The 27285-nt window shown below is 52.0% G+C and overlaps 4 protein-coding genes across 7 annotated transcripts; 1 reads left to right on the top strand and 3 right to left on the bottom strand.

Annotated features, from left to right (window-relative positions):
* Positions 1 to 794: 794 nt before the first annotated feature.
* LOC136318393 (low affinity immunoglobulin epsilon Fc receptor-like) lies at positions 795 to 11321 on the top strand. Of its 4 annotated transcripts, XM_066250716.1 has the most exons (11): positions 795 to 927; positions 2579 to 2692; positions 4026 to 4145; positions 4426 to 4479; positions 5340 to 5402; positions 5605 to 5667; positions 5770 to 5832; positions 5915 to 6004; positions 8394 to 8545; positions 8665 to 8771; positions 9102 to 11321. In XM_066250716.1, the coding sequence occupies exons 2-11, from the start codon at positions 2671 to 2673 to the stop codon at positions 9238 to 9240; spliced, it is 873 nt and encodes a 290-aa protein (XP_066106813.1). In that variant the 5' UTR covers positions 795 to 927; positions 2579 to 2670; the 3' UTR covers positions 9241 to 11321. The 4 variants fall into 4 exon arrangements, with proteins under 4 accessions (XP_066106813.1, XP_066106814.1, XP_066106811.1 ...); XM_066250717.1 differs by lacking the exon at positions 2579 to 2692 and having other exon boundaries at positions 813 to 927; XM_066250714.1 differs by lacking the exons at positions 795 to 927; positions 2579 to 2692 and adding an exon at positions 2979 to 3065.
* A 2367-nt stretch (positions 11322 to 13688) lies between these two features.
* Positions 13689 to 15778, bottom strand: LOC136318392 (trafficking protein particle complex subunit 5). The gene is made up of 2 exons (XM_066250713.1): positions 15491 to 15778; positions 13689 to 14304 (listed from the first exon to the last, which is right to left on the bottom strand). Exon 2 carries the CDS (start codon positions 14287 to 14289, stop codon positions 13723 to 13725), a length of 567 nt encoding a protein of 188 aa, XP_066106810.1. The 5' UTR covers positions 14290 to 14304; positions 15491 to 15778; the 3' UTR covers positions 13689 to 13722.
* A 570-nt stretch (positions 15779 to 16348) lies between these two features.
* Positions 16349 to 19144, bottom strand: LOC136318394 (mast cell-expressed membrane protein 1-like). The gene is made up of 6 exons (XM_066250718.1): positions 19021 to 19144; positions 18630 to 18719; positions 17920 to 18042; positions 17469 to 17594; positions 17137 to 17202; positions 16349 to 17037 (listed from the first exon to the last, which is right to left on the bottom strand). The coding sequence occupies exons 1-6, from the start codon at positions 19142 to 19144 to the stop codon at positions 17021 to 17023; spliced, it is 546 nt and encodes a 181-aa protein (XP_066106815.1). The 3' UTR covers positions 16349 to 17020.
* A 5081-nt stretch (positions 19145 to 24225) lies between these two features.
* Positions 24226 to 27062, bottom strand: RETN (resistin). The gene is made up of 2 exons (XM_066250712.1): positions 26978 to 27062; positions 24226 to 24362 (listed from the first exon to the last, which is right to left on the bottom strand). The coding sequence occupies exons 1-2, from the start codon at positions 27060 to 27062 to the stop codon at positions 24226 to 24228; spliced, it is 222 nt and encodes a 73-aa protein (XP_066106809.1).
* Positions 27063 to 27285: the final 223 nt, after the last annotated feature.

A 27285-nucleotide genomic window follows, 5' to 3' on the forward strand; every position in this document is an offset into this window, starting at 1 on the left:
TTCCGGCCAGGCCCCTTTCCATGTGGTGGAAGGCCAGGCTCAGTCCTGTTTGGGACAAGTGGCACCTGTGGGTGTCTTCCAGAGTGAGATCCAGGGCCTCAAGTCTGCAGTAGGGCGGAGGCCTGCCCTGCACTGAGGGGTTTGGCATTAGGCATTCCCCTATTGAGAATGGAGAGAGGGTTAAGGATCAGGGGACACGGTATCTAGAGAGAGGGCAAGTGGGTAGAGTGCCTAGGAGTCCCTGTATATACAAGGCTAGGTGGCATGATGGTTAGGGCTGTAGACTTGGGACTCACATTGCCTGAGTTCAGTCCTGCCTGTGCTGCTTATGGGCTCTGTGACCTTGGGCAAGTTACTTAACATCTCTGTGCTCCACATCCTTCCTCCATAAGGCAGCATGGCTAACAAAAGCAGCTACCAGTTAGGGTGATTATGAACATTAAACATGTTAGTGCATGTAAGGTGTTAAGTGTTAACGGTGCATGTTGCTACTAAGTTAAATTTACAACAAAGTTGCCAATATCTGACCCCAATTTTATCACGTTAATTCATGTGTCTTTCGTTTTCTTTTCTCCCTCCCTCTCCCCTCTTCCTGGCCATTCACTTTTGTTCAATTCCTGACTCTACCACTTACCTCCTTCAGCAATCTGGGAATGTGGGTTGGTGTCTCTGAACCTCAGTTCGCTCACCTGAGACATGGAGATAATAATAGTATGGGCTTTTCTCGGTTGTGGGCACACCCCATGAGACCATGCGTGTAAGGCAGCTATCAGGACGAGCCCATAGTTAGGTCTGTGAGAACAGGGCTGGTGTGGCTCTGCTTCCAGAAGAAACGGTACCTCCAGGTTCCCTTCTCACCACAACTGTGGCCTCTGCGGCCTCTCCCACTGGCCCCAACGGACCAGGACAGCGACACGCAAAACTCACGTGAGTGTGAATGTGTGCTGCTTGCGATTGTGCAAATGAGTGTCTGTGTGAGTGCTTCTGAGTGTGTGCCTGTGTGAGTATGAATGTCTGTGCACATATGTGACTCTGTGTGTGTGTGTGTGTGTGTGTGTGTGTGTATGTGAGTCAGGTCTGGGGGTGGGAAATGAGCATTGGTTTACTGGAAGAAACAATCTCTGGGCTGAGTCCTGAGGGATGACCAGAAGGAGTCTGTATTGGAAGAGCACAGTGGGCAGTGGGCAATGGGTCTTATGGACAGAATCTCCAGGTGTATGGGGACCCGGTTGGGCACAGTGAAAGTCAGCCGAAAAGATGAGTTTGGTGTGTGCACTGGGGGCTGATGGTGGAAGGCCGTGGGGAGCCATGGAAGGTCGTAAGCAGAGGCAGGAGCTCTCGTGTTAGAAAAATGGCCTGGCTGCTCTCCAGGGAACATCCACCAGGAGGCCAAGTCCCCGGGTGGTTGAGCAAACAAGCTCTGGTCACAGGTCTTGGATTCGAGCACTGGGAAGTAGGCAAATTACTTAATCTCTCAGCTCCTCAGTTTGCCCAGCACCTGACCAGTAGGTTTGCTGAGCACCTACTGCATGTGAGCACCTCACACGCCCCATTGTACTTCATCCAGTAGAGTCAGCACTGTCACTTACACCCACTCTATAGATGAGCATACTGAGTCGCTCATCCAAGGAGAAGCCAGGGGTCAGCCCCAGGGCTGGCTGACTTGACCTCAGGCATGTCCAGCCACAGAATGGTGACACTCTGGCCTTCTCCAAGGTGGCCAACTATTTGGTGTTAGCTGCCAGTAATCAGAGCCTGCCATCCCACATCTCCATTTCCCCAAGGCTCAGAGAGGGAAAGCCATTTGTCCACAGTCACACAGCAAGAGGGGTAGCCAATGACTCCCAGACTTGTCTGACCCAAAGTCCATGCTGTTCAGCATATAGTAGGTGCTTTATAGCCAAGCGACTTCAAAGATTTCTTCAGAAGGTTGACAGAATAGTTTGCTGAGAACTGGTGAGGGGGGTTCTGCATTTTCCATCAGGCACAGAGTATATGCCTGATGAAGGTTAAGTATCTAATGACCCACTGTGTTCAGCACTGTGCTACAAGCCTCACATACATTGTTATCACTTGATCCGACTATGGCCTCATGAGTTGGGTAGTATCATAGCTCCCATTTTAGTGAGGGAAAAACTTAGGCTCAGAATGGTTGAGTTCTGGGCCAGTGTTGCACAGGCAGCAAGACTAACAAGAGCTGAGGCTGTTTGGGCACTCACTAGGTGCCAGGCCTTATTCAGAGCATGTTACATGGAGCCCACCACCACCGTACAGTAGGTATTATTATCACCATTTTATAACGAGGAAATTGGTTTCAAGGTTTAGCCACTTGCAAGATCACATGGGTGCACATTTATTGAGCATCTGCTGTGCACCTTGCACATGATAGTTCTGGGCACTCACGTCTGGTCTGGATCCTGTGACCCTTCACACCAGCTGCATCTCCTAGCTGACTGCAACACTTACTCCCTCCTGGCTGTGAACTAAAGAAAATCAGCCCATGGTCACTGAGCTCCTCAACCTTCAAATGCCATCCTGCACCAGCAACTAGAGCCTGGTACCCCCCAACCCTCGTTAGAACACAGATCCCAGCCTGAGCTGTGACCTGTCCAGCGGAACGCCTTGACAGGCAGCGAACACCTGTCACTGGGAGGACCCGCTGGGACTGCCATGGAGGAAAGTGTATACGCAGGTGAGAGGGCTCTGCTGCTGACACAGCACAGGCAGGAACCCTGATATGCCTTCCACCCAGGAGAGGAGGGAGCGCCTGTGTCCCTCTCTGGGAAGCAAAGTTCTAGGAAAGGCCCACTGTGGGGGGAGCGGGTAAGCCCCGAGTGGCCTTCATAGCACAGAGCCACACAAAAAGGGAATCTGAGGGCACCTCTCTTCTCTGACTCAACACCCTGCCAACAGCCACAACAAAAACAGTTCCAGCTAGGGCACTGGGAGCCCAAAAGGGTGGGAGACCAAATTGAACAGGGACTCAGAGTAAGTGAGACTCAGCATGATGAACCCTCACAGCCAGGAAGAGGGGAGGGAGCCTGGGCCTGAAGTGGAGCAACAAGGTAGAGTTTTGAGGGGTACAGGAGGTGGGGTGAGGCCTGGGGGTAGTCTGACATCCGGGGAAAGGGCTGGGGGGAAATGGGGAAGAACTGAGACCCTATAACCTGTGTTGAAGGAGTGGCCACAATGGGAGACAGGCATGAGGGCAAGGGCTGTGGTCAGAAGGAAAGGAGGACCCAGTCTCCTAGAGGTGAGGCAGGGGGCACAACTTAGTGGTAGGGAGTAGTTGAACCTATAAAAGGGAGGAGGGCCTAACCAGGCAGTGGCACAGTGGATAGAGCGTCGGACTGGGATGCAGAGGACCCAGGTTCGAGACCCCGAGGTCGCCAGCTTGAGCACGGGCTCATCTGGTTTGAGCAAAGCTCACTAGCTTGAACCCAAGGTCGCTGGCTCGAGCAAGGGGTTACTCGGTCTGCTGAAGGCCCACGGTCAAGGCATGTATGAGAAAGCAGTCAATGAACAACTAAGGTGTCACAACAAAAAACTGATGACTGATGCTTCTCATCTCTCTCTGTTCCTGTCTGTCTGTCCCTGTCTATCCCTCTCTCTGACTCTCTCTCTGTCTCTGAAAAAAAAAAAGAAAAAAAAAGGGAGGAGGGGCACAGGTGAGAGCTCGTTGAGGGTCAGCCACCTAAGGAGGGGTTTCATCTCCTAATCCCAGGCATGTCACTCTGTACAGTGACCTGGCCCTGAGTCAGGATCATTGACAGCTGGAGTTTGGACAGGGACAGCAGATATTGGGCTGGATGGGCAGAAGGACAGACTCAGAGATGCACAGATGCAGAGATGGACATGAAAGATAGAGTAAGGAGGGAAAGGTGTACAAAGAGGGCTGGGGGTCCACTAAGACCCTATGTTTCAGTGTGGGCTCTGGACAGGCTCCCAGGACTTTGAGGCTCTGAGCAATGGGCAAAAGGGCGGAGCTGAAGCCCAGCTTCACCCTGTGCCCCCATCCTTGGCAGATGTGATGATGCTTCACAGAAGGCAGCGGCAGTGCAGCAGGCAGGCGGTGCAGATTGCTGTGTCGGCGCTGGTGACAGCCGCACTGTGGGCTGGGCTGCTGACCCTGATACTCCTATGGCGTGAGGACATCCCCAGCCCCATCTGGTCCACCTCTTATGTTCCCTCCCAGACCCCCACTCTAAGGTCCTGGGGAGTCCATCCCCCATCATGTCTCCCATCTTGTCCCTACCAGCCCTGTCTCACGTCTCTTCCTCCACTCTTGCTCAGCACTCCGCCCCGCCCTTTGGGCACCTCCCATGTAATGTACCCAAGGCCTCCATCTTCAGCTGGCAGGTGGGGGATGGGTGGGTGGGGGCACCTAAAAAGCTCTTCATCTCCTCTCCTCTTTTCTCCTGCCAGACTGGGAGACTATGCAGGACCTGAAACAACTGGGAGACACTGCTGTCCTGAACAGTATGGAGGGCCGGGGGGGGGCTAGGACACCAGGCTCTGGTCCTGAGACTGGGAGACTATGCAGGACCTGAAACAACTGGGAGACACTGCTGTCCTGAACAGTATGGAGGGCCGGGGGGGGGCTAGGACACCAGGCTCTGGTCCTGAGACTGGGAGACTATGCAGGACCTGAAACAACTGGGAGACACTGCTGTCCTGAACAGTATGGAGGGCCGGGGGGGGGCTAGGACACCAGGCTCTGGTCCTGAGACTGGGAGACTATGCAGGACCTGAAACAACTGGGAGACACTGCTGTCCTGAACAGTATGGAGGGCCGGGGGGGGGCTAGGACACCAGGCTCTGGTCCTGCTTCTGCCACCAACCACTGTGGGATGTGGGAGAAGGACAGGGATCCACTGTCCCCTCCAGGAAACTGAGGGTCAGCTTGTGTTCCTACCTCCCCCTGTGGAGGGTAAACCCAATGACTCCCGCAGGGAAGGGCTCTGAGAAGTGACTGATGAAATGTTATGTAATAGCTCCTTGCCTCAGCCTAGTCACCTGTATAATTGGCATCATTTCAGTGTTATGAGGTGGACATAAGCTAAGACTTGCAAAGCACTTAGAAGGCACCTGGCATCCAGTGAGTTTCAGTAAATGCCTGCTGCTTTTGTATTAAATTCTGGGTGAGGAAGGTACACAAATTCATTCTATTGCCTGAACTTTCCTGAGTACGTTTGCCACCAAAATAAAAAACAAAAAGCTGCAGCCATTGTGACTATGTGAGGGGAGGTCCCTGCACTTGGGGCTGGGGGAAGAAGTGGGGGTTTTAAGGACCTGCCTGTCTGGCTCCTGAGGACGTGTCTTGCCTCCCCCTCCCCCAGTCTCTCAGGTTTCCAAGGACTTGGAAAGACATAAAGCTGACCAGATGGCCCAGAAATCTCAGGGTGAGTGACTTCAGCTGGGGCTCTGGGAGGAGAGAATGGGTACTTGGATGAATATGTGGATACACTTCTCCAGACCACCTGTGAACTGAAGAATGAGCAGGTGGCCCCACAGCCCCAGGATAAGAGCCAAGGGGGCTGGTGTGAGGAATGGGGGTGAGCCTGACAGACTTGCTTACAACTGAGGCCCCTCCCCTATAACCAGCTTCCCAGATGTTGCAGAACATGGAGAAAATCCAAGCAGAACAGAAGAGAATGAAAACTCAGGGTGAGAGACTGGGGTGGATGGGTGGGGTCCTAGAGCCATGGGGATCTCAAGATCCACAGGCATCGCCTTGACACTCGTCCTGTACTCTCCCCCCTCCATCAGACTCTGAGCTCTCCCGGAACCTGGATGGACTTCAAGAGGACCTGAGCAACCTCAAGTCCCAGGGTGAGGCTGGGGAGGGTCTGCAGGTGGGGAGGGACCAAGAGAAGCCAAGTTTGTGATCACTGCCCCCATTCAACCACCCAAGGCTTAAATGAAAGACGCACAGCCTTGGATTCACTGGAAAGACTCCAGGAGGAGGTGGCAAAGCTGTGGATAGAGCTTCGAATATCCAATGGTGAGTGTGTGTGTCTGTGCCCCCAGGTGTGTTAGTGTATGCCTGTGACAATACAGGTGTGTGGTGGTATGTGTTCAAATGTGAAGGATAGGTGTGTGTGTATGAGTGTGCAGGGTCAATGAGGGCACATGAGAAAGCCATTCCTGAGTGCTGCTGTTCCCTCCACCGTCTTAGGGGCCTGGGCTCCCACATGTACCCTCCAAGTAAAAGCAACCCTGGGTTTACTGTCACTGGGTCCTCTTTCCTGATGGCTCAGCAGGGGCTCAGCAGATGCGCTCAGCTACAGCCCCCAACAGACGACTGTTTGACCCAGCCAGAGGGTTGTAGGGGGACCACCTCTTCAGTGATGGGGATGACAGGCATCATGGCATTCTTCCCAGAGGTGGCAGTGAGGGAGGCAATGCTGAAAGTTATAAGGGTCATGAGGGTGGCCCCAGCAGGCCACAGGCTGCAGAGAGAGAAGACATTCAATTGGTGTGCCTTTAATCTGAAGTCCCACTCCACTTGCCACCCACCCTTGGCTTTTGGTCTTCCACCCCTGGGAAGCCCCAGCTGCCCCCATCAGGTGCAAGAAGAGGAAGGATCTGTGCTTGGTGGAAAGGAGTGCTGTCCCCTGGGACGTGGTGTTGCTGTGGAAATTCCAACAGAAAACCCCATGTGTCCCCCTAGGGAGACTGAAAGGAAGGACAGACCACGCTCACTCTGAAGGGTCACCTCTGAGAGATCACCAGCTCCAGGGCTCTCTCTCGATAACCATGTGACACATAGTCACACTTTCCCCAGATTCTTCTTGAAGGGACCAGAGAGGTTCTCTTCCTGCTTTAGGGCAACACCCCCAGAGGGCTGCATACTGGCTGCCATTGCATGAGTGAGAAGCACACCCAGTTCTGTCTTGGCCTGGGGCCTCACAGACTTCTGTGAACTCCTCCCAAATGGCACTCTAGGAAAATATTGATTGATTGATTGATTTTAGATTTTACCATTTATATTTGCATCACACACTACAACTGTTGAAGAGCTTTATGCCACCCTGGAAAAGTCTCCCTTAAGAAAAGCTTTTATTTTTATTATTTTATTTTATTTTGTTTTGTTTTAAGTGAGAGGAGGGGAGATAGTGAGACAGACTCCTGCATGTGCCCAGACCGGGATCCACCTGGCAACCCCTGTAGAGACCAATGCTCAAATCAACCAAGCTGTCCTCAGAGCCCAGCGCCAATGCTTGAACCAATCAAGCCACTAGCTGTGGAAGGGAAAGAGGGAGTGAAGGGAGAGGGGGAAGCAGATGGTCATTTCTCTTGTGTGCCCTGACCAGGAATCGAACCCATGATGTCCATACACTGGGCCAACACTCTATCCACTGAGCAAATAAGCCAGAACCAGAAAATCTACTTTAAATCACAAGTGAGTGGACTCAGTAACAGTGGGTTCAACCCCCTACCTGGGAATACTGGTGGCAGTGACAGTGTCTGAGACTTTCCCTGAGGTGGGAGCAAGGGGAAGGAGAGACCAAGGCGGCCCTAGGTCAAGGCCATGGGGACTCAGCCCTTCAGCTCCCTACCCTTCCCGCAGCCTCTCCTGGCCAATGAGAAGAAAATCAATTCAACAGCTCAGAAAGTGGCCAAGAGTGCCAGTTTGGAGGGTGCTGGTAGCAAATGTGGCCAGGGCTGTTACTAGAGTAGTTGGTGGGTACAGTGCAGGGGAAAGTAACGCTGGCAGTCCTGGTCTCAGCATTGCTGTCAGCATTCGTGATTGACATGGCTGCTAAGGTGTTGGTGAAGGTGATGTTGGCCATAGTGTTGGTGTTGGATAGATGTTGCTGGCAATTGTGGATGATGATATTGGTGATTAAAATGTTGCTGACAGCATTGGTGTTTAGGATCATGGTGTTGGCAGTTAAGATACTGTTGACTATAGAGGCATTTGTGGTAATGGTGTTGGCAGCGATCAAGCACTTCTGACTGAAAATGCTTGTGGTGAGGACATTGGTGATTGAAATGTTGCTGACCATAGATATCGTTATGGTGTCATTGATGGTTGACGTGCTGGTAGCCGAGAGCTGTATGGCAATGGAGTCAGTGGCTGACATTCTGCTCACAGTGAAGGCCGTTTATGGCTATGGCATTGGCCCTGACATGCGTAGGAGGGCTTGTCTTGGATGTCAGCATCAGAGCTCCAGGAAAGGGGACATTTAAGACTCTGTTAGGCTCTGGGGTGGGTCTGCTTTCAGCCTAGACTCCAAGAGTGACTCCAGGAGAGATGCTGCCATCCACTCTGCCCACTGGATCCATGGTGCCCATGGTGCCTGCCACAGTGCCCACCACAGCACCAGCCAAGGCGCCCACTATGGTGTCTACCACAGCTGCCCCCCTGAGCCTCTCCTCCATCCCAGGCTCCATGTGTAACACGTGCCCTGAGAAGTGGGTCAATTTTCAATGGAAGTGCTACTACTTTGGTGAGAGTGCCAAGAAGTGGATCCAGGCACGGTATACCTGCAGCAGTCTCCAGGGGCGGCTGGTCAGCATTCATAACCAGGAGGAGCAGGTGGGCTGGGCTCTGCAGAGGGTGCGGCAGTATGGTGGTTGGGGGGGGGCAACACAGTCTCGGATGGTGGAGGCACCCGAGCACATCTCCCCAGCCCTCCAGCCCTGTCCTGCTCTCAGGACTTCCTGGCCAAACACATCAATGAGAAGGGTTCCTGGATTGGCCTTCGGGACCTGAACATAGAGGGTGAATTTGTCTGGATGGATGAGAACCCCCTTGACTATAGGTGAGAAGGGGGGATGTAGAGGAGATGACTCCAGGCCTGGACTAGGAGAGGGGACCGTCTCTGTGATGAGAGGGGAGGGTATCTGGAGGAACGTGCCCCAGGCTCAAACTTGGAGAAGCTTCTGAATTGTAATGGCAGGAGACAGTTAAGGTTTGGAAGGAGGCCTAGACTGGGAGGAGGGAAGGCAAGGCATGTCTCCGGGCTGCACTGAGATGGCGTGGGGATCCAGGGATAGAGTGAGGAGGACCCAGGCTCAGAGGGGTGTGTCTAGGTTGAAGGCAGTGGGGCCCCTTCCCACTACCCATCCTGACCTAAAGCCTTCCACTCCAGCAACTGGCAGACAGGGGAACCCAACAATGGGGGCGAGGGTGAAGACTGTGTGATGATGCTGGGCTCCGGGAAGTGGAATGATGCCTTCTGCAACAGCTATCTCGATGGCTGGATATGTGACCAGCTGGCTACATGCTGACTGCTTGCCTGCTGCCTTGGCCCCCAGCCATGGACCCCGAAAGCCCCCTGTCCCCCCCGGTGTACCTCTCTTTGTGACTCTCCCACCTCAAATATGGAAACAGCGAGGCCCAGAGTGGGATCCTGAGGACCCCCAACCAAGGCCTAGGTGCCTCTTTTATGGCTGAAGAGTCCTGGTGACATTTCCTTCTGCTCAAAAGAGGGAAGCTGACCCATCCCTGGCTCCTCCCAACTCCCAGAGGGCCTGTCCCTTGCCCCTCAGCCCAACTGGCTGTCACCACCTCCCTGCCGTCAAGTGCTCAGAGCTGCCACATCAAGAAGCCCTACACACCAGCCTGAATGCTGGGAATTCCCTCCCTGATGGGACACAAGGCCTAGCAGCCCAGCTTTCCAGGGAGCAGGGGAGGCCACCCCAGACCCCGAAGTGATCCCTCCATCCTCCCACCTCACCATCCACTGTAGTCAGGAGTAGACTCCACCCCTGACCTCCCCAGATGCAGCCCGTGCCTGGCACAGGACAGAATCGCAGCTCAGGCAGCCAAGCCTCTCACCCTGCCTACATCAATAAAATGGGGTGACAACAGCCCCTCACACATGCCCCTCCTTGGGGCCTCATTAGCTCTGGTCTCCAAGTGTGGAAGGTGGAAGCTGGGAATTCCAGAGCTTGATGCCTGAGGCCACCTCTGAGTGCCACCCCCAGCACTCCGAGTATCAGGAAAAACTGAAGTGGCATTTGTACCTCTCCACCCCCCCCCCACTTCATTACAAGAAGCACTTACTAAGCAGGGCTGGAGATTAAGACTCTGGGGTCCATTGGGGCATAGAACGCCCCTAGTTCTCCAGGAATATTGCAGGGTGAAGCAGTGGACCACCCTGAGCCCAGTCCTCTTGCCCAGGCTGCAGGAGAAAATGCCTGAGCCAACACAAGGCCCAGTACACAGAAGGTGCTCAGTGCCAGCTGGCTGGAGACTAAGGGGAGATGGCCTGGTTGCACAGCAGCCAGGGAGGTCGAGTTCCAGCCTTGCACCCCCTCAGTGGCTGAGGCAGCACCAGGCCCAGGCTTGGCCAAGGTCAGCCTGGCCCCGAAGGTAGGAGGAAGGCAGGCTAGGATCCTTCCATGTTAAACTCCTTGTTACCCTACCCCATCCTCAGTTCCTGGCCTAGAGAAGAGCCAGACATTCTGATGTGATTCTCAGGCCCACTCAAGAAGGAAGAATCCATGGGCAGACGCCTACACTGAACCACCTAGGACCCTGGGAGTCAAGGACCAGACCATGGTCTGGCCACAACCCAGGGAGCTGGGGAAGGACCTGGGAGTCCTGGGGCACAGGACGATGCAGGGAGAGAGCTGGACCCTTGAAGTGAAATATGAGTTAGAATCCCAGATCACCTTTATCTCTGCCTGCTGCCCACCCCTGGATCTGTCTCCCCCGATCCCCTCCTCAGAACTCTGCACACGGGAAGCTCATGACTCCACTCTACCAGTCCCTCAAGCCAATGTCCTCACCATCTCCGTCCCTCACCAGCCCCACCAAACCTCTAGGAAAGCCATGGGCTCTGCCACCAGGACATGTTCAGAATCCACCCATTTCTCACCCCTCCAGTAGCCGCCTTGGCCCCAGCCTCACTTACCGAACTGGTCTGGTCTCACTTTTCACTGTCCCAAACTTTCCAGAAATTTCCCTCCAGCTCATAAAAATAGCCAGTCCTACCAGGTCCTTTGCCATCACAGAACCCTCCATATGCCACACCTCCCCAGCTTCATCTCCCTCTGCCCACCACCCCAGCCTCCTCACTGTTCCTGAAATATTTAGGCTCACTCCAGCCTCAAGGACTTTGCACGTTGCCACACCCTCCCCAGCCCTCAGCAAGGCTTATCCTGGGCACCCCTCCCTCATTTAAAATGACACCCCAACTTTGATTTTTTCCCCACTGTTCTTTCTTACCACAGTACTCAACAAAATGTTGAATTTCCTGATTTGTTGCCATCTCTGCTGGCTAGAACACGAGCTTCAGTGCCTTTGTTTTGTTCTCAGCTGTGTCACCAGTGCAGGGCAAATAGTAGTTACTCAATAAATGTTTGTCAAGTTGTATGACCATGGAAAAATGACCTCTTCTCTAGGAACCTGCTTTGAGACCTGTTAAACGAGGGGTTGCTGCCTGCCCGAGTCCCCAGAGGGCTGGTGCTGGGTTCCTCCTCCTCACCCGACCCGAACTCAAAGCCACCTGGATGGGAACCACAACCACCTGCTCTTTCTCCCCATCCTCCCTTGCCCCAAATGGGTACCCGGCCTCACAATCCTAGAGTCTGTTCCAAACCTGTTCCTTTCCCCACAAGCCCCTTTCTCATCAGCAGGGATAAAGAGACCCTGGGCCTTCCTCTCCTGGCTTACAAGTCCTGTACCCACTTCCCTTGGGGGCCAGCCCTATCTCCTCCCCTCCCTCCCTATTTCTCCTGCATCCCTCACTACTAGGCCTCTGGACAGAGCTGGTTGTGTCATCCTTGCCTCCTGCCCCTCTTCTAAAATCTGGCCCCAAATCCCCCAGCAGGTCCTGAAAGCCACTCCCAATGAGGGTCCCTGAGGACCTCAGGCTGCTAAACCCAAAGATGGCCCCTGCAGTTCCCTCTAAAATGTGGCTACCCACCACACCCTCTGGCTCTCCTTTCTCTGGGCCTGTGGCTTCCATCTCTGCCAGATCCCCAGACCTCTCTTGCACTTCAGACCTCAAATCCCTGTTGGCCTGCTAGACACTGCCCTCTACACCAGATTCAGGCGGCCACCCTAACCAGCCCTTCTCCAGCTCCTTTGGGTTCCCTCCCCTCCCTGAGCCAACAGCTATTTCCTGATCACCTTATGCTACAGCACTGAGTGCCAAGTAATTTTATTTATCCTGCAGACACACTCACTGCCTTCTTCACAATGTGCTGAAACCCATCAGCTCATGACCACTCGCTGGGACAACTGAAATTGCCCCGATCTAGCCAGTGCCTCAGGTCTTCCTCTCAATGCCACCCTGCCCAAGGAGGATGGACACAGCACATGGAAGAGTTGCACCCATTCCAGCCTTAAAGCCTCCATAAGTGGGGGGCAACCAAAAGCACCTGAGATTCCCTTTCAAAAGAGACTTATACAGGTCCTGTGGGGGCAAGGGAGCAGGGAAAACTTGAACAAGTCTCCCCAAGAATGGCAGGATTCACCTCGGGGAGAAGTTATCAGTCTTAGGTTAGTAGGCAAAAGGGAAAGGGCTGCCTGAGATGTATTTTTTAAACAAGGGATGTGTATTTGAATACTAATTGTATATTTAGAAATTTAACTTTAAACTATTTTAAGCATCCAGATTCTGAAGTGAGCCCACCCACTTCCCCTTAAGAGCCAGGTGTCTAGGGCCATAGTTCTCAAAGGGTAGCCCCTGGGGCATCAGCAATTCCTAGGAACTTGTTAAACAGGCAAATCTTCTAGCCCACCAAAATCTGCAAAATCTGAATCTCAGGAGGGGAGGGAGGTGGGTCCCAGTCACTCAAGTTTTAATATTCTATGCCCTAACAGTTTCCCAAACCAAGGTACACAGCAACCCCCTAGAGGTCTACTTAAAATGCAGACTCTGAGGCAGTAGGTCTGAGAGTATGTATTACCCACAAGCTCCCCAGAGATGCTGCCTCTGCTGATTGCTGAACCATACTTTGAGTAACAAGTCTAAAACAGTGGTTGGCCTATTTTCAGGCACACTACCACACCCAATCCTCAACCTACTGCTGGGCACAAGCTATTTACTATCTGGTCCTTTGCAGAAAGTGTGCTAGCCTCAGCCTGACCAGGCGGTTGCACAGGAGACAGGGTGTCAGCCTGGGACACTGTGGACCCAGGTTCAAAACCCTAAGGTCATGGGCTTGAGCGTGGGTTCATAGACATGACACCACGGTCACTGGCATGAGCCCAAAGGTTGCTGGCTTGAGCAAGGGGTCACTGGCTCAGCTGGAGCCCCCTGGTCAAGGCACATATTTGAGAAAGTAATCAATGAATAACTAAGGTACAGCAACTATGAGTTGAGTTGATGCTTCTTATCTCTCTCCCTTCCTGTCTGTCCCTGTCTCTCTCTCACACACAAAGAAGTGTATAGCCCCAATCTAAAGGAGTCTATGAGACTAATCTCTCTCCCTCTCTCCTCCATCTTTCCTGCCTGTAGTCAGCCTCCAATCGTTATTGCCTGCATCTCCCTATTCCAGCAGCTCTTTCTGTCTGGTCTATCTCCCAACTGCCTACCCCTGGACTCCCCAAAACCTATCTGAAAGCCCACCTACCTGAAAGTCCAAGTTGGGTACAACCTGGCCCTCCCCATAGCATGGATAGTCTGGACCTTGGCTCTCTCATCAGCCTGGAGCAGGGATCTGGGTAGTGTTTAGTGGATCTCTGAGACCCCCACACAAGAAAGACACAAGACACACATGGGAAGAGGTCTCTCTTATCCTTTATTTCTAGCAGGGTCAGCGGCCTTCAAGAGCTCGGTCTCGGGCGATGACAGCCTCCTCAAACTTGATCATGAGTGTGGTACCCTTGTGCCAGTGTGCTGTGACCTTGGCGGGGAAGCCACTGTGCGTGAGCACTGCCTCCACGATGCCCGCCGTGAAGCTAGCACAGTTCAGTGTGCTGTTTTCCTTGGGCACAGAGATGTAAGTGTTGATGAGCGGTTCCCGCTCGATGATATAGAAGGTACGCACATCATCGTTGGCCTGCTCCAGCTTGTCGGCCTCCTTGCCGAAGAGCGCCTTCCACACGGCGCCCTTGACGAAGAGTAGGGCACCCAGCACCTTGGTCTCACGCCGGGCACCCTTTTCCCGAGACACCAGCGCATCTAGAACGCGCGCACCCACCTGGCGGCCCAGCGCGGCCAGGCGTGCCTGCAGCTCGGCCACGGAGAAGACACGGCTCTGGCAGTGCTGCACGAGCTCCGAGAACAGCAGCGCGAAGGCACTCAGGCTCACCTCCGTGCGTGGCCGTGTCAGAGCGCGCTCCAGAAGTGCTGACTTCCCCCGTGTGAAGCGTGCCTCCATGTCGTCGCCACTGCTCTGTGGAGAGACCCGGCAATACCAGTGTCAGGGACAGGAGAAAGAATCCTGGGACTCCTCATCCCACCCACGTGCTCTATCGCTGACTTCTGACTTTCCACATGGGAAGAGATGAATGGAAGGGAAAGGGGCATTCACTTGGGCGTTAACCTTGACTCTATTATGCCTAGCCAGCAAAGAACAGAAGGGAGAAGAGGACTTAAAAGGGAAGGTGGGAGGAGAGACAAGAGTGGGACAAGAGGCATGGGAAACTCCAAACCACAGGTGATTCCTGGTACATGAAAAACACCTTCGGGCCCCCTCCAATACCTGTGGCAGCAACTAGAAAACTAATTAGGGAGGTGGGAACATCAGACTAGAGCTGGATGAGGACAGGAAGGGTGAAGGCCATGAGAGGACTGCCGTTTGCTCCAGCACTGACTTCCTGAGTGTGAAGCTATCTCCCCTGTATCCCTTCTTCCTTTCTCCACTCCCTTGCAGAAAGCAAGACACTTATGGTTGAAGAGGGGAGGGGGTCGAAACCAATGGCCAGGATTGGAGGCTTGAAGAAACAAGATACACAGGGCAAGCCAGGAAGGGATCTGGGAATCCTTCCAAACCCTGCGCCGGCAGCGCCAACTTGTCACAACTTGTCATGCACAAAGCGTGCCTTCTTAGGACAGGGATGGCTCTGCATTGTAAGCAAGATTGGGTGGGGAGGAGGTGAAGACGTTGGGAGCCCCTCGCCCCGGTGCTCTCCTGAAAGGTGGCAGGACGAGAGAGAGGGGGCTGATCAACAGACCCGGGTTAAAGTTTAAGGGGGCGCTGTGATCCTCCATCCCAGTGCTAGAAGCCACAGCAGTCGGTGGGAGAGAGACCCGTTAGGGGGCTGTAGGAGAAAAGCCCCAAAGGGGTACTGAGACCTCCATACTGTGGCTCTGCAGTGGGGGGGGGCAGCGAAAGGGGGGATCCCAAGGGCGCTGAGACATCCTCTTCTCCTGCACCCTCGCCCACTCAGGTGTGAGGCCGCGCCTAGGGTAGGGTCGGGAAAGGGAACTGAGAATCCAGCGCCCACCAGGGGACGAGGCCAGGGGCCCGAGGGGTCTGAGGATGCTGAGACGGCCCCCAAGAAGTCTGAGAGGGATGGACAGACCAATAGGATGCCAGGGGCTCCCGGGCGCCCCCGCCTGGGTGAGCAGCCACCTACGTGGGGAGGGCCCAGCGCGCGAGACGGGAGGGGTGTGTTGAGACCCCTCTATTGGGCTGCGATGGCGGCAGTGAGCCGAATCGCGGGAAGGCCGGGGTCCCTAGACCCCCGGCGCGGAGCGGCAGAGGGGCCGAGGAATCCACCCTCTTTGCGTTTCCCCTGGGTGGGACGGAGCGGACGGTCCGGGAATCACGCACGCCGAGACCGTGGCTTAGGACCCACAGGCCGGTAGGGAGGGGTCGGGAGAAGAAGAGACCCGGCACGGACATAGGGCGCGGGCAGGCAAGAGCTCACCGGGAACCGCGGCCGTCGACTCGGCCGAGCTGCTTTACGACGTCGTAAAAGACCCCATGTGCGCACGCACTGCAGTGGGCAGGCATTTGGGCGGGGCGCGCGCCCTGTGATTCCCGAGACCTGCCGCTAGGTGGCACGCGTGTCCGCGCAACCTGACCCAGGGTTGAGGTTCCGCGTCTTGGGTCCTCGCTGGCCTTGGTTGGCCCACGTTCAGGGGAACAGTGGCATGGATGGTCACATGGTCGGGCACATGTTTGACGATGGACATTGTCTCTCAGTGGCACATGTGTACACATGTACATCTCAGGCCACAAACCCTCGTGGACCCAAGTTCAAGGGCACAGGGACTCAGTTACTTCTTGGATACAGGTTCGTGGACACAGGGACCCACCCAGGACATCATTCTCACACATCTTCGTGTCCCCAGAGTTTCTGGCATAACGTCCACCTGCTCACTGTGTGGCTTTCCCCATCCCCCAAGTCAAACACTTATAGACCCTCCCCAAAGCTCCTTAGTCACCTCGATAATAGATCTGAAAGCCACAGGTTTTCTTTGGCCTTTATTTTCATGAATCACAAACTATGAGTGCAGAAACACACATGTGTGTACATGCTTTGACACTCAGTGACATAATCAAGCACACTCACATTGACACACAGTTGTCCACATGAGCACAGGGAGTGACAGGACACACACCAAGATACCAGTTACAATGATAGGTTTCCACATTATGCTCCACATGCACATCTGCCATGGCACATTTATACAAACAACATACTGCAGGACATTCATGCATATTCACACCAACAGTGAAACATGCAAGGGTAACACGTATCACCAACACCCACACACACTGTGACACACCTTTGTGGTTCCTACTGACACAGTCACCCACTATGACATACATGACATTCAAAACATGCCATAACACATATGTATCACATGACCAGTGACACAGATGTGCATACCACATCCTCTGTGACTCCCACATTCAACATTCACCCAATACATATTCCTATGGGGCACACTGAAATACCCATCCTCTACCCATGAAATGCTTACCCCACACACACATGCACACGTGCAACCCCACAACACTCGTTAGCCATGACACATGATTTTCTATATGTGGGGATGATGAACAGGTTCAGAGCAGGCTGGAGCCCCATATTTTTATCTTTACTGAGAGGTACCCTGTCCTCCAAGCTGCAGCCAGGGCCTCCATGTCTTCTTGTTTACTGAGGTGTGGACTCTGCGGAGGAGGGAGGTAGAAAGAGCCAAGATCAGCAGATCTGTCCTGGGAGAAGTTAGGGCCAACTCCAGAGCTCTGCCTCTCCTGGCCTCAACTTACGTTGATTTGACAGTTTCTCCAGCATGTCGGAGATTATCTGTACCTGAGTTTTGATTTTTCCTACATCTGGGGTGGGGAGAAACAGGAAAAATGAGGGTGGGGTCTTGTCTGAGGTCTTTTTTGGAAGTCCCCTCCTTGCCCAAACCCCCAGGCTGGGGTGCTGCATAGCCCTGCACTTGGGGTTCCCGGCAGCACTTAAATACCCCCAAGTTACTGGAAGGTGACATCCATCACCCCTCCAAACCCTACACTCTGGGAGAGCGAAACCTCTGCTGTACCCTCCTCAGATTCCCCAACACCACAGTCCATGCAGTAAAAGTTCATAAGGGCACCTGCTGACAGCCTCTTCAGTTTGTCATTGACCGTAGTAATGCTCTGTTTGACATCGCTGACGTTCTTCTGGATATTGCTCCAGCCCTGCTCTTGCCCTTCCTGGCACTCACGCGCCGAGATGTAGACTGAGGGTGTAGGTGGGGATATATGTCACGGCTGCTCTCTCTACCCCCACCCTGACCCCTTGGGCCATCACCAGGTCCATTCCAGAGTTCCCTTTGCAAGACCAGCAGCTCCTGGGACATCTCAGAATCTGTTCTGGATGCAGGAGGCAGCACGTGTAGGAAACCCTTGAAATGCCCTAGTTCTGCAGCCTAGGAGCACAAGTGGGGGAGGGAGAGGAACTGGTGGGAAAGGGAATGGTGAAAATGCTGGGCTTCCCCAGCCCCTGAGAACCTGCCACATTATTCCAGTCCCCTCCCCCACCAGCAAAACCAAAAGCCCACTCACTTTTCACCAGGACCCAAGCCAACAAAATGATGGAAAACAGGGCAAGAAGAAAATACAAGCTCACGATGGCTCTCTGCAACCAATGGGGGGCTTGAGCAATGTCCAAGGATGGTCTTGACCAGGCTAGGATGGAGCAGAGGCAGGGCAGGTGACCTTCAGGGTTCAACACCACAACTTAGGCTATCAGTACTGACTCCAACAGCATCGGTAGCTCTGTCACCTACACCTACTCTTCCCAATACCACTAGTAGGTGTGACCATCAGTAACACTGCCACCAATATGAACCCTGACCTGCACTACCAGCACTTGTTTCTAACACTTCACTGTCATGTTCCCCTATTGGCCTCACCACCAGCAATCATCAGTGTCAGCAATAGCTGTCACCAACAGCCACCAACATCAGTGCTCGTTATTGCCTGCATTGTCCCCATCCACAGCACCCTCATTAACTCTGTCTAAGTAATTCCTTCCCAATCCACTACAATGTCACCTACTCACCATCACCATCACCCAAACCTTCACCAACACTTCCACTTCACCACCACCACATCACCACCTACAAAGCTACTCCCATCACAGTCACACCTTGATGCCACCATACTCCACACCACTGCCCCTGACCTCTACATGCTGCCCACTATCTCTGAGATGCCCTCCCACAGAGCCTCTCTGAAGGCTGTGGGATGTGGGCTGGCAGGTGGCTGCTTACCCTCACTCTTGGGAGGTGAATGACTGTCTTTTGGTTGGTCCCGGTTTCTGAAGGTCAAGATGATATTCTCATAGGCAGGGTCATCTACACCTATGGGTAGGTAGTGAGAAGGGTTTGGAGACCTGCCTGGAGCTCTGGAGTGGATTGGGGGCTCAGAAATCTTGGTTCACTGAACCACTGCACACATTTCTGGGGATAAAAGTTAAGGAGTGGTACCTAAGATCTGCTTCTTAGTTAAGACAAGTGGGTGGGGGATAGGCATAAACACAGAACTTTTTGGGGAGGGGAAGAAGCCCTATGCATCCCCCCACTCTCAGCTCCTTAGCTCCCTCATCCCAACCTCTCCCTCTTGACCTGCCCCACCCCTGCACCAGATGCCAAGGTAACTAACCTTTTTTATTGGCTGGGGCCCCCCGTTGCTTGTCTTTGAAGGCTGCTGCCTGCATCCTGACCTCCTTGTTTATGTAGATTTCCTCAGCTTCCGTGGTCCCCAGTCTGCCAATTTGTCCACACATCCTCAACCCACCGGAAGATGCTTCACAGATGAGGAAATCTCCGGGTTGGGGTGTGGGGGAGGAAGGAGAGGTCAGCCTCTTCTTTTCAGGGATCCAAACCCCCCCCACCCTGGGGCATCTTCACACCCTTAGATCCAGAAGTGTCTTAGGAGACCAGAGGTCTCAGAGAGGACCAAAAAAAGAAGTCAGTAGGCCTAGAGACAGAACAGAATGGTCAGGAACTTGTGATAGAGGTGTTAGCTAATGCTAGTCATCGTTTTGAAATATATAAATGTATCAAATCACCATGTTATACATCTTTTTTTTAATTTATTCATTTTTAGAGAGGGAGAGAGCGAGACAGAGAGAGGAGAGAGAGACAGAGAGAGAGAAGGGGGGAGGAGCTGGAAGCATCAACTCCCATATGTGCCTTGACCAGGCAAACCCAGGGTTTCAAACCGACGACCTCAGCATTTCCAGGTCAACGCTTTATCCACTGCTGCACCACAGGTCAGGCCCATGTTATACATCTTAAAAGTATATAATGCTTTATGTCAATTATATTCAATAAAAATAATTTTTAAAAAATGATCAGAAACTTTACAGGAAGCTGTGTATATATGTGTGAGCACATGCACATGTATGTCTATCTGGATGAACCCCAGTCTCCTATATCCTCTCTCTTAAGAGAGAAGCTGTGACACCTCAGTGTTACCTTTTAAGGTAGGGGCAGCCATCCTTAGAGACAGAATTCCTGGGTCCCCCAAACCTTTCTTCCTCCTGCCATAATCCCAGCCCTCACTCCACTTCAAGAAATTCTGCTTCTTCAAGGCCCCATAGAAGAAAGGATGTGAGGTAACAGTGCTAACCACTGGAACTCCACACCCACATCTGGTACTGAGGTCAGACCCATGCCTTGACCTTCCCTGAAACTACTTTTCCCTCAAGCTGAAGACCCCAATCAAAGAAACACTCAGAAGCAGCAGAGTCACTCTCAATCACACATCTGCTCACATATACACATAGCACACCTATTCATATGCTTCCACATATGCTTACCCAGAGAAATATACAAATTCATGCATTCACATGCCTACACTCTGTCTAGGTCTCTTAAAACCTTCTTTGTGACTATCTGAGAACTGGGGGTAAAAATGAGACAATATGTATAGGAAACTTTCTCTGTAAGTCTAGAGAAATTTCTCTGTGCAAGTCTAGAATTTTCTCTGTAAGTCTAGTGCCTTCCAAGAGAAATATAATACCAACCACGTTTAATTTAAAATTCTCTAACAGCCATATTAAAAAGATAAAAGAAACAGGCCCTGGCCGGTTGGCTCAGTGGTAGAGCGTCAGCCTGGCATGCAGAAGTCTCGGGTTCGATTCCCAGCCAGGGCACACAGGAGAAGTGCTCATCTGCTTCTCCACCCTTCCCCCTCTCCTTCCTCTCTGTCTCTCTCTTCCCCTCCTGCAGCCAAGGCTCCATTGGAGCAAAAAGTTGGCCCTGGCGCTGAGGATGGCTGCATGGCCTCTGCCTCAGGTGCTAGAATGGCTCTGGTTGCAACAGAGCAACGCCCCAGATGGGCAGAGCATTGGCCCCTGGTGGGCATACCGGGTGGATCCTGGTTGGGCGCATGCGGGAGTCTGACTGCCTCCCTGTTTTCAACTTCAGAAAAATACAAAAAAAAAAAAGAAAAGAAAAAAAAAGAAACAAGCTAAATTGATTTTAATAACGTATTTTATTTAGCATAATATACCCAAGATATTATTACTTTTGCATGTAGATTATATTTTAAAATTATAGATTAAGTTTAACTTTTGGGAGGTACTAAGTCTTCCGAATCAAATGTGTATTTATGCTTAAGGTGCGTTTCAATTTGGTTGACCAGTGTTGAACAGTCCTGGTCTAGAGTGTTATAGTTTTCTCTGTTTGGAAAAGTAAGTACGATTTTCTGACAATGTGCAGGAGGTGTTACGTTCTAGGTTTAAACTATGTGATTAAATTCAAGGTAGCTTTGCAATGGTCCCCCAAGATCTGGTGAGGATAATGTTCTCTTTCCTAAACTATTGCCAACTTTGCTCCAGTAAGATCGTCTTAGCAGTAGTAGATGCAGCTCCTTTTTCCGATGGTAGAAAGCAGTCAGCCATTGAGCAATTCGCCACTTATGATGTAACAGCCACAGAGGAGATGGACAAATGAAAAGCTGGTTCTGCTCTGATGGACAGGTGTATGAGGCAGGGCCACAGACATATATTTCCCTGGTTCAGATGGGGCAATGACTGGTCTCCAGCCCTCTGAAAGTTGAGAAAAAGGCAGTGATGACAGAGACCCACAGAAAGACATGTAATAGTGGCCTGAGAGGGCTCCATGTGCTTGCCTGCCTAGCCCCTTTCATGGGGTAAACAGTTTTTTTTTTAAGAAAGAAAATGTGTCCTAATCAGCGATTGGCTTGCAGTGGGCACATGATCCAAGGCCCAGCAAATCAGTGTTTAAGATTTGGCACAGGGCAGGGAAATGAGCGAGACTAGACCAATGAAACTTAGGCCTGGGATTTATGTTGGGTTAACCTAGAAAAGTTATTCTTTCTTTTTTTCCCCCCTCCACTGGGGCTCTCACATTTGGGAGAATGTAAAGCCTAGAGCTGTGACAGGGAGAACCTGCTTGAGTGAAACCAACACTGAGGAATGAAGACCTTAGAGTTGAGTTCTGGAGACATCATTTGAGACCCTGGATTCAGCTATACCAAGGTGACCAATCATCCTCCTTTAGAGAGGACAGTCCTTCTTTTGTAAGTTCCGTCCTCCCTCGAAAAGTGTCCTCCTACATGTCCTCCTTTTTGATATTGGAAGACTAATCTGTAAATATCTGTATTTGATCAATGCAGAGTCGATCCATTGCGTGTGATATGACTTATCTGTATCTAAATAAGTACTTTTTTCTTACAATTATTATTAAAAATTACTAGGCATATAAGCATGATTATAATATAAAATTTTACAAATGTTTTTATTATGCATTTATATTATAGTGTATTATCATTGCAATGAATAAAATGTTTTTTATTTACAATATTGTTTTCTTCAATTTATTTTTGTCCTTTTCATTGTAAAAAAGTTGGTCACCTTAGCTACACCTAAATCTGTTGTTCTAAATCTAGGCCTCTTGGTTACATAATTCAGAATCTTCCTTTTACTTTTGCTCAAGCTAGTTTGAAGTGGGGTCTGTGGAACTTGCAACTGGAAGAATCTTGGCTACCAAAAAGGGAGGCTCAAAAATGGGGCTTCTGTGTCCTAGGTCACATAAGCAGTGAGATGTAATCTCCAAGTCTGTGTGCTGGGACAGAATGATGCCTATGTTGGAATTGAGGGCTCTGAAGGGACCTTCCTAGGGGGCCAGTTATGGAGGGAAGGGAGACTTGGAAACAGGGGTATACACATTGGGCCTGGGTATAAGGGAATGCTACACACACACACACACACACACACAAATCATTGAGGGAGAGGGCAAGGCACAAAATTCACCTCATCTGGCCTTAGACACACTTTTGACTCAGTGGTCTCATTCTGACCCTAGTATCACAGTTGGATTAGAAGGAAGAAACTGAGAGGGAAGTCCCTAGGTTGGGGTCTGGTAGGCTGGCTTTATAGGCATCAGTAGTATTTGTGATCTCACCTATGGCCCCCAGGATCAGATGGGGGGGGCTAGGGGGAGGCTGTGCCACCATAGAGGGTGAGTGGCAGTGGAAAGAGTCCAAGACATCCTGAAAAACAGGATCCCACCTTATTACCCATTCTCCAACCCTTGGCACATGCTGCTGGGGACTTTGACTTTTGAGTTTGGGGCCCCTTTCAAGACTGGCCACCAAGTGTTCTGAAGTCTGCATTTCTCAGGGGCTTGAGTTTAAGATCCCAGGTTAGGATTCTAAGGAAACTGGACCCTGGATCACCTGGATTTGTGCTCCCAGGAATGCTGGGGTTTTCCTTATAGGGCACTGAGTCCAGACCAGGACAAGTGTCATCTAGGCTGGGGTGGGGACCTGACATTGGAAGGATGAGGGTCTGTGCAGTGTATATGTGTCTGTGTGTCCCTATGTCCCCACCCCCGTGGGCATGTCTATATACCTCAGAGGTGTCTTCCTATTTCCATGTGTGTCTCCGGGCATAGCGTCTCTGAGTGAGGGTGGCAACTGGGTTTTGGTGTGTGTACTGTGTGCGCACATGACCACGTGTATATATAGTGTGTATGACTGTGTGTGTGCCTAATTTATTCAACAGACATTTCCTGAGTGCCTACTATGTGCCATGATCTCCTTTAACAGCCAGGGATACACCAAAGAGCAAAAAAGTCCCTGCCCTGTGTCTTCATATTTGGATCTTCATGAAGGCCTATGTGCCCCTGTGGACTCGGGATTGCAACTATTCGAATCTGCGCCTGCCCGAGTGAAAAGTTAAACTGTGGTGCGCAGCCTCAGGTAGCAGCTCTCAGCAGGCCCCTGTGAAGACTCTTCACATCACCTGGCTTTGCCTGTACCTTTGGGGTTCTTTCAACGGGGTGGCGAGTGACGATAGAGGCTGAGTTCCACTGACCCTGGAGCTAGCTGAGGCCCTGGACTGTATGTGCGTTGGGAGCAGGACTCTGTCTCAGCCAGACCCAGACCTCGGATGAAGCCTCACTGTGGGATGTGAGGAGGAATGACCCAGCAACTTTCTAGGAAGCTCAAGACCCGAGGGTGACTGTCAAGGTTGCCTCAAAGGTAACAATTTCTTCCCCTCCTGAAGTAGGCCATGCTTAGGTATGGCAGTCATTAGAGGAAGCTGAGGCTCCATTCTCGGAGCTAAAGGTGGGGCCAACATGGGAGGGGGAGATGAGACAGAAGAAGGTGTCAGTCGCGCTCCCCCCCTCCACCCCCCACCCACGTCCCTCTCCAGTGTCTAAGCGACCGCTCTTTTCTGAAACCCAAGCTCAGTCGCGCCGCACCGCACAAAACACAGCACCGCGGCCACACCCTCCTCGTCATCCTCTCAGGGTTTATTTCCAGCCGTGCCGCTCCAAGGCCAAGACCCGCCCCCCGAGGCCTAGACACGCCCCCCAGGCCGGGGTGACTTCAGAAGGTGGCGGGCACACTACGACAGAGGGCCCCCGGCCAGTCCGTGGCCGCGCACTGGTAGTGGCAGGTGGTCTCGGCACGCACGTCCCATGAGCCACAGGTAGAGTCACGTGTGTAGCCGGTGACAGCGAAGCCTAACAGCGGTAGCGGACAGAGCTTGGGCCCGAACCCCGAGGCTTAAGAGGTTGGAGGTCTAGGACCTGGAGGCTCCCACACCAGGTAATTGGAACCAGATGCGTGAGCTGTATGGAAGCTGGAGGCTGGCTGGGGCCTAGATACCAGTGTCCTAAGGAAATAAGGTCCCTCCACTGGGGCAGACAGAGGCTGGGAATGCAGACCAGGACCCTAGGAAATAGAGGCAGGGACTCTATGGTCTTAGAGAAATGGAGACGGCTGGACATGAGAAACGGGCTTCAGTGCACTGGGGACAGAACCGAGAGCGTGGGGAACGGACTTCTGTCCTCATCTGTGGAGCAGGTGCCTAAGTAAGTAGGTTCCCCAGAGGTGACACTCCTGCATCCAGATCAATGTTTCTTATTACCTCAAGGACTGCAAGAGGAGCTTGACCGGTGCTGGCGCAGTGGATAAAGGCGGACTTGGGATGATTAGATCCCAGGTTTGAGTGCAGCCTCACCAGTTTGAGCTGCTAGGTCGCCGGCTTGAGAATGGGATTATCAACATAATCCTATAGTCGCTGGCTTGAGCAAAGGGTCATGGGCTCAGCTTGAACCCCCTCCCCCAGCCCCAGGCTTAATGAGAAGCAATCAATGAACTAAAGTGATGCAACTATAAGTTGATGCCTCTCATCTCCCATTATTCTTCTCTCTGTGTCTCTGTCTCTGTCTCTGTCTCTCTCTCTTTCCCTCTCACTAAAAAACAAAGAAAAAACTGCAAGAGGAAAGCCCTGGCCAGGTCACTAGTTGGTTAGAGCATCATCCCTATATGGTTGCAGGTTAGATTTCTGGTCAGGGCACATACTAGAAACAACCAATGAATGCATAAATAAATGGAGCAAATTAATGTTTCTCTCCTCTAAACTAATTTTTTAAAAATTTTAACTGCAGGAGGTCCCTAGCCAGGTGGCTCAATGAATAAAGTGTTGTACAGGCGCTCCAAGGTCACAGATTCAACCCTGTCAGGTCATGTAAGAGAGGCAATTAATAAGTGTACAACTAAATGGAACTAAGTAGAACAACAGTTGATGCTTCTCTATCCCTTTCCCACTCTCTCTTTCCTCCTCCTGCAGCCATGGCTTGATTGGAGCAAGTTGGCCTCAGGCGCTGAGGGTGGCTTCATGGCCTCCGCCTTAGGCACTAGGAAGAGTTTGGTTGCAGAGCAACAGACAATGCCCCAGATGGGCAGAGCATCGCCCCCTAGTGGGCTTGCCAGGTGGATCCCAGTAGGGTGCATGCAGAATCTGTCTCTCAGCCTCCCCTCATGTCACTGAATTTAAATATGTATATACAGTGTGTCCGTAAAGTCATGGTGCACTTTTGACCGTCACAGGAAAGCAACAAAAGACGATAGAAATGTGAAATCTGCACCAAATAAAAGGAAAACTCTCCCAGTTTCATACCTATTCAGTGCAATTCAATGTGGGCTCACGCACAGATTTTTTAGGCTCCTTAGCTATCCCGTATAGCCTCTACAGACTCGTCACTGACTGATGGCCTACCAGAACGGGGTTTCTCCACCAAACTGCTGGTTTCCTTCAACTGCTTATCCCACCAAGTAATGTTATTCCTATGTGGTGGCGCTTCATTATAAACGCACCGATATTCCTGTTGCACTTTGGTTACAGATTTGAATTTTGCGAGCCACAGAACACACTGAACTTTCCTCTGTACTGTCCACATCTCGACTGGCATGGCCGTGGGCTGCTCCGCTGTATACACGGTGTTACGTCATCATCTGTGCATGCGCACATGCTGCCACATCATCCTACAGAAACTGGGAGGGTTTTCCTTTTATTTGGTGCAGATTTCACATTTCTATTGTCTTTTGTTGCTTTCCTGTGACCGGTCAAAAGTGCACCATGACTTTACGGACACACTGTGTGTGTGTGTGTGTGTATAAATTTATTCATTTTAGAGAGGAGAGATGGGGGGGCAGGAAGCATCAACTCCCATATGTGCCTTGACCAGGCAAGCCCAGGGTTTCAAACTGGTGACCTCAGCATTCCAGGTCAGCACTTTATCCACTGTGCCACCACAGGTCAGGCCAGAAAAAAATTTTTTTAGCTGCAGAAGAGAGAAGGGGGAAGCTGTCTGTGAGACCAAGCTGCCCCTCCCCCATCCTCATGTTGCCTAAGCCATGGTGACTTAGAGATAGGCAGGGCATCAAGACAGCTCCCCTGGGGAAGGCCTGAGTGGTCCATGCCCTTGTAGAGAGTCCAGATGATGCAGAGCTCACCTGGAGTCTGTCTTGAGGTGGGTATTTTAGAGGAAGGAGGGTTTGGAGCTCTAGTTAAAGCTGGAGCTGATGGGGTTGGGTTGGGTTTAAGAGCTCAGGTTTGCTTAAAGGTTGGGTTTGAATTTGAAGTTTAGTTGGAGTTGGGCTCAAGGTTGAGGCTTGGTTGCAGTTGGGGTTGGGTCTGGTTAGGTTGGGTTGGGCTTGAGCTTTGGTTGGGATTGGGGTTGGGGCTGGATTGACCTTTGCTCCAGGATAGGAATCAGAGGGGCCTCTGAGGCCCCTACTGGAGTCGAATGTGAAAGCCCTCACTTAGGCAGCTGAGAACATTATTCTCATTGAATGGCTTTATCCACAGGACACAGTGACTTGCTACACACCAGCAGCCCCATGATGGGGAGGAGGGGTAGGGATGGAGCCTTCATCACGAAGGGGCTGAAAGAACCAAGAGACCCACAGCTGAGTCAGCCCCTGCCCATCCTGGGGAGGGTCAGGCCCACAGAGCATGTGAGATCTGGAACCTTGGATCCCTATGGAGGACAGGCTGGAGGCCCTGATTTGCCCCGAGGCCTCCCACCAGGGCTCTGGACAGAAATAAAAACAGCTGTCACTTACCATTTTGGCAGACTCAGCAGGCCCAATCTTGGG

The sequence above is a fragment of the Saccopteryx bilineata genome, unplaced genomic scaffold, assembly GCF_036850765.1.
Source record: "Saccopteryx bilineata isolate mSacBil1 unplaced genomic scaffold, mSacBil1_pri_phased_curated manual_scaffold_117, whole genome shotgun sequence".
NCBI lineage: Eukaryota > Metazoa > Chordata > Mammalia > Chiroptera > Emballonuridae > Saccopteryx > Saccopteryx bilineata.

Bases quoted from the DNA above. Each gene is read 5' to 3' on its own strand.
- LOC136318392 (XM_066250713.1), bottom strand. From the start codon at position 14,289: ATGGAGGCACGCTTCACACGGGGGAAGTCAGCACTTCTGGAGCGCGCT.
- LOC136318394 (XM_066250718.1), bottom strand. From the start codon at position 19,144: ATGTGTGGACAAATTGGCAGACTGGGGACCACGGAAGCTGAGGAAATC. The intron at 18,720-19,020 runs GTTAGTTACCTT...ACCTACCCATAG, and splicing joins GGCCCCAGCCAATAAAAAAG to GTGTAGATGACCCTGCCTAT. The intron at 18,043-18,629 runs GTAAGCAGCCAC...GCTCCATCCTAG, and splicing joins TTCACCTCCCAAGAGTGAGG to CCTGGTCAAGACCATCCTTG.
- LOC136318393 (XM_066250714.1), top strand. From the start codon at position 3,005: ATGATGAACCCTCACAGCCAGGAAGAGGGGAGGGAGCCTGGGCCTGAA. The intron at 3,066-4,025 runs GTAGAGTTTTGA...CATCCTTGGCAG, and splicing joins GCCTGAAGTGGAGCAACAAG to ATGTGATGATGCTTCACAGA. The intron at 6,005-8,393 runs GTGAGTGTGTGT...CCTCCATCCCAG, and splicing joins AGAGCTTCGAATATCCAATG to GCTCCATGTGTAACACGTGC.
- RETN (XM_066250712.1), bottom strand. From the start codon at position 27,062: ATGAAGGCTCCATCCCTACCCCTCCTCCCCATCATGGGGCTGCTGGTG. The intron at 24,363-26,977 runs AATGAGAATAAT...TACCGCTGTTAG, and splicing joins TCCTGTGGATAAAGCCATTC to GCTTCGCTGTCACCGGCTAC.